This window comes from Blastomyces dermatitidis (genome assembly GCF_000003525.1).
Source record: "Blastomyces dermatitidis ER-3 genomic scaffold supercont1.7, whole genome shotgun sequence".
Taxonomy (NCBI): domain Eukaryota; kingdom Fungi; phylum Ascomycota; class Eurotiomycetes; order Onygenales; family Ajellomycetaceae; genus Blastomyces; species Blastomyces dermatitidis.
In genome coordinates, this window is record NW_025544780.1 from 1,105,960 (window position 1) to 1,112,050 (window position 6,091).

General features: G+C 32.6%; 1 protein-coding gene across 1 annotated transcript; it reads left to right on the forward strand.

Moving 5' to 3' along the window:
• Window positions 1–2,167: 2,167 nt before the first annotated feature.
• Window positions 2,168–2,509, forward strand: BDCG_17371 (uncharacterized protein; the record flags this gene model as incomplete). Its single annotated transcript, XM_045426508.1, has 2 exons — window positions 2,168–2,296; window positions 2,405–2,509. 2 exons carry the CDS (start codon window positions 2,168–2,170, stop codon window positions 2,507–2,509), a joined length of 234 nt encoding a protein of 77 aa, XP_045281803.1.
• Between the last annotated feature and the right edge of the window lie 3,582 nt (window positions 2,510–6,091).

Genomic DNA, 6,091 nt, shown 5'->3' on the forward strand with positions numbered 1-6,091 from the left:
TTCACACTAGTTCAGTAACTAGGTTAGATTTTTAAAGAGAATCTAATAAACTAAAATTAATTTTTAAGATAAATTAATAAAATCTTTATAATCTCTTTCTTGAGATATAGTGAGAAAAAGTATGATATCAATTGATAGTAAATCAGATAATATAACAGTTTTTGAGAGAAAAACTGACAAAAAATAAATTAATTTTTTACAGAGAAATTGATTAAAACTATTCAATTTTATTCTAAATCATTCAATTCTTCTCACACAATAAGTGTACAACTTAAATCAGTTAATAAAAAGTGTAAAAAAGAATTAAGTATTAATAAAAGCTCTCAGTTATTGAAAAAGTAATTCTTACTTAAAAGAATATGAAATTATAATAGAAAATAACTATGTTTTTAATTCTTTATAAGAATATTGTATAAAATTCAGAGAAAAACATCTTACTTTTTCAAGAGAAGTAAAAAACTATTTCTAAGATCTTTTTTTTATATTAACTGCTATAGAAGAATGAGATAGAAACTACTAAGATATATATTACTATATACTCTCTATCAAGACTTTCTCTCTTCAGAGTCTTAATATTATAGAGAATATAAGTTTGTTTCTATATAATAATATAAATATTATCAGCAGAATGTAGAGAAACTGATTATTTATATCTTAAAATAGAAGACTTTGTCAATGATTATATTAATATAGAGTTAATTCTTAAATTCAATAGAAATCTAGTATTACTGTTCTCAATCTCTTACAGAATCTATTGAATATTGAGATATTAAAACTAGATTTAATATATCTCACTATACAGGAATCAAAGGCTCAGTCAGATCTTGAGATATACTGATTTTATAATTGTTGTATCTGCTGATCATGTATTGAGTACAGCTGTCAAGGTATCTTTTTATATTTTTCTGCTAAGAATGAGCCAGATCAGAAGAGGTGATACAAGAATGAGACTTGATATTAATGTCTTGATACATCAAAGACAGAGAGGGTTTTTCACAGAGAATGCACTTCAGATGTATCTGTTGATTATGTGCTTGATACTATTGCTGAGGTATCTTTTTGTATTTTTCTGCCGCAGGTGAGTCAGATTGAGAAGGGCGGTACATGAGTGAGACTTGGTGTTGATGTTTTGAAACATCAAAGATAGACAGAGTTTTCATGAAAGTTGCTTCTCATATATCTTCACAATTACAGATCAGGGATCTTCCAAAATCAAGAAGATTGACACATATGGCTAGGTCTCTTCACCTTACAATTTGTATGGCAATTTGGCCCGGGGTTGTGGTGTGGTAGGGATGAATGGGGGATAATCCCACACAGAAGTTTCAAACAATGTCTGGTTCATGTTTGGCTGCATAACTCCACCACCACACAGGGTATGCAGTCAGCGATGGGGTCAAAATACTCATATGATTGAGGGCTTTTCAATGGATCTATCGGCGGGTTCTTATTCGAAAAATCGAGCGAGTTCGTGATGAAGCGCTTGCACACATTCACTTTCTCAAAGTTATATAAGATTTTGAACTCTCAGATGTTTTACTTATATTTGTTGGGCGGAAGCCGCCTAGCGGTCGCCCTAGCGAACGTGGTACGTGACGTAGTGTATATAGATTAGCTAGTTCCTACACGAATACAACAGATCAATCATCCCACAGGTTATAACCTGAATAGCACATTTTTAAAAGAATTATGTATTTTTCATTAAAAATGCTGTGTTAGCAAGCGGATGAGTTCATTGATGATTTGAGAATCATTTTTTTTTTCCAAAAGAATACAATATTACTGCACATTAAGAGGATTTGTTTTGACCTGTGTTAGCAGAATAAACATTGACTCAAAAACAGTAGTACACAACCTTTTAAAGGGTTAAGAGCTATCTTATCCCTTATTTCATCTCTCTTTGAAGGTCTCAATGAGTGGACTGCTCTCAACACCTCTATCAGAGTGTAAAAGAATGCTCAGATTGCATTCAAAAGTCTCAGGATTCAACTCAGTTGAAGAAGAGAATGAGTCTAGTTCTGAAGAAGAAGAAGAATGTATGCAATATGATTTAATGAAAGAAGATGATATCATGAAGATTTCAAGTGAAAGTGAATGTGCTGATAAATAACCAGAATGTGAAGCTTCTGAGGTCACTGATAGCTCAGATGAAATACTCTGCTCTACAATGTCTACAATGTCTATTCTCAGTGCTAATAACACTATAACCATGACTGCTGCAGATCTACTCACATTCTGCCAGCAGATGATGATGACTATGTATCAGAATTCTGATAGCAATGACAGTGAAACCTCAGTAAGTGATATAAAGTGAGAGATCTGTAAATATCAAAAGAAGATGCAGACTTTGATAGATATAAAAACTGTCACTATGTTCAATGAAACCAACTATCAAGTATGAAAGATTGACATCTTGACAGATATGAAGATGATTGATGAAACTGATATCTTAATGAAGAATCAGCAAGTGTTATCTGAAGAATTAACAGCTCTAGAGAATGAGTGTTAATTAGTGTATATAAAAACTCTATATTAATGTATAATACAATCACTCTTAGAATCTGTCTGAACTACTATTGGCACTCTAGAGCCAGATAATGCAGCAGTCTTATGAGAGAAGATAGAGACAGAGTATGCTATCTCATTAGCAGAGAAATATATGAATGTTATCAAGAAGCTGATCATATTGTATATCAAGAATAATGACTATCTTATTTATCAGAGAAGATTTCACTATCTTGTTACATGTTATAAGAAGCTCACAGATGATCATAATAACTTCTATTATGACATGTTTCTTAATGACTTGTGAGACTATTAAAAGGTGTTTGTTAAGACTAAGCTAGATGACTTCTTTGTCATGAGTCAAGACTCTATCTCAAACATTGATATTGATGATTTAATGAAGCAGTTGATGAATTGTATAAGCAAGACAAAAGACACAGAGTGTCTGAAGTCTTAATAAGTAAATGTCACTACTACTACATTGAATATGACTACATTCAACTCATTCACTCTCAAGTGTGAGATCTGTGAATCATCTAGATATGTGAAGAATATATGCTGGTAATTACATTCTGAGTTAGCAACAGAGTGTTGAAGAGAGTTGAATAAGAATAAGATTATCACAGCAGTGAGCAGTGAGAACACTGACAGCTGCAGATGAAGAGATAAGAAGAAGAATAAGAATAAGAACTCAGATCTCAAGAAGGATGAGAACTCAGACCTTCTAAACTCTTAACTCAATGCAAATACTGCTATTGCATTCTCTGTGTTAAATGAGATCATGTTCAAGCCTTGATATCTTGATATGTGCGCGAGCTTTAATATGATAGATGAGAAGAATTCACTTAGCAGATGAAAGATATATGAGAGTGATTTAAAAGTTACTACAGCAGATGATGACAAAGAACAGATCAAGGAGATTGAAAAGGTTATTCTAGAATTGAAAGATGATGATATCATTGTTCACAAGGTTCATTGAATTCTCAATCTCACAGTTAATCTACTATTATTTATGAAGCTAGAAGATCAAGGCTTCTGATTTGAACTATTCTTCTTATCATCATTCTACTTCATTATAAGATCTCTCAATGATGTGATTCTTAATGCTATTCACATCTTCAAGATCAATATCTATAGAATCATTGAGTGAGAGCAAGAAGTCAACTTAAATCATGAGAGTATGGCAGTTCATTATATCATGAAATCATATGAATATGATAGCTCTTTGACTTTTGTAACAATCAATAATTGTCTGAATCAGAAGCTCATCAATCAATCTGACAATCAATCTGATGATTGCTCAGTGATTAAGACACTCACAGAATGATATACTGATCTAGGTCATATTCATATGAAAGCTATTATAGTACTAGTGAAGAATTCTCTATTCAGCATACAAATTAGAGACCTCAAGATGAGCTTCTTTTACAATAGCTGTGTCAAGGCAGATATGATATGAAAGTTCTCACAGACCTTCATGTCACAAGCTCTATACATGATGAAATGAGTTTATATCAATCTCACAGGTGATGGCTGTATACTAGATGAGATGACAGATCACTCTATTAAATCATATCAAGAAACAAAGTATTACATGCTTCTGACAGATGATGTCACTCACTACAGATGAATCTATTTTTTACATATGAAGAATCAAGTCATCAAGTTCTATGAGTATTGAGTTCAGTTCATGTGTAATCTTGACTTCACACTCTCTGTATACATTAGAACTGATATTGACAGTGTCTTTTAATCTGTGAGAATGATAGTGATAATAATGAATCATGACACTGTTTGAGAGTCTACAATCTCTCACTCACCTCATCAAGATGATGTCTCTGAGAGAGGTATTTATACAATTATAAGAAGGGCTAGAGCAGTTCTAATTGAGAAAAATATATCAAAGAAGTTCTGAGCAGATGTTTTGAAGACAGTAGTTGTAATTACAAACAACATATTTACATCTACTATCTTATACAATGAGAAGTACTAGTCTCAGAAGAATGAAGAAGTTGTTCACAGTTTTCATACAATTTTCTTCTCTACATTGATGAATACTCTGCCCCAAGTTACTCATTTCTGTGAGCTAGGCACAGAGATGTATGCTCATCTCCATGACTCTCAGAAGTCAGTAGATAAGTTGTCTGTCAGAGCAGAGTTCTACAAGCTTATTGAATTTCACAGCAGATCTATCTATCATCTCTGAAGTCTTACAACTGACAAGCTACTTATTACTAGCAATGTCATTTTCTCTGTGAGAGAGACAGTAGTTCTGTGAGAAGAGGTCAATTCTACTGCTAACATCTCTATTTCTATGACTGTGAAGAGTTCATTCAATCTGGTCACTCATTTGATGAATGATATTAAAACTCTCAAGATCATGAATCTGAATACTGTGTGAATTAGGCCTGCAAAAGTGTTTGCAACTTACATTCTCACTCTTATTACAGGTTCACTACTGAAAAGCTATAAGAATGCTGTAGCCAGATCAGAAAGAGTAGATGAATATTAAAAGAAATTGATAAAATGAGAGATCAAGAACTTGATGAGATGAAATACTTAAACACTCATTTCTTACTCTGACATCTCATCAGATAAATCAGTGATACTCAGCTGCTGAGTATTCATGAAAAAAGACTGCTCTGAAGATCTCAACACAGATGAAGACAGTATACTGTGTAAATCTCATTGAGTAGTGTGCAGTAATTGACTTAAGAAGAGTTCTTAAGAGAAGATGTACACACTTATAGTCACTGATACTATAAATAGAATGATATTTATAATCACAGCACTGTGAGGTTGAACACTCTGTTAAGTTGATATTATGATAACATATCTACACAGATGACTTGATAAGACAGTGTATATAAGACAGCCTACTGAATTTGAAGCAGATGCTTTATAAACACTTATCTGCACAGTTGAGAAATCTCTCTACAGATTGAATTCTGCTATAAAGATCTGATACAACTATCTTACAGCTCTATTATAAGAGAACAATCTTATCTCTAGCTCTTATAACTCAGCCCTCTGACATCATAAGACATGGAAACACCTCTATATAATGATATATATGAATGATCTATATATTATCACAGAGGATTCAGTGAACACAGATTAACTAGTGAAGATACTGACTAGCAAGTTAGAGATCAAGAACTTGAAAGAACTCATGAAATATCTAGACATGAAGATTAGTTGTGAAGAAGAAGACATAAGATTAACACTTTGATACTATATCAATTGATTGATAGAAGACTTTCATCTAGAAGACACTGTCACTGTCTGTATATCTATAAATGAGAGCTTGTGAATTGATGATATCTCTGTCTCTGAAAGAAAAGAAGGTTTTATGAAGTAATGCTATCAGCAAGGTGTCAGATGTTTGCAATATCTTGCAGTTAAACTATGTTCAGATATTACACACACAGCATTTCTACTGATACAGAAGAATGCAGCTCTCATCTCTAAGACTTGAAAGACTCTGCTGCATGTCATATGATATTTGAAGAGAATAAAGAATTTGAGTGTATTCTATACAAAAGATGAAGAATCTGCTGATGAGTTTCTGCATATCTTCTATCTT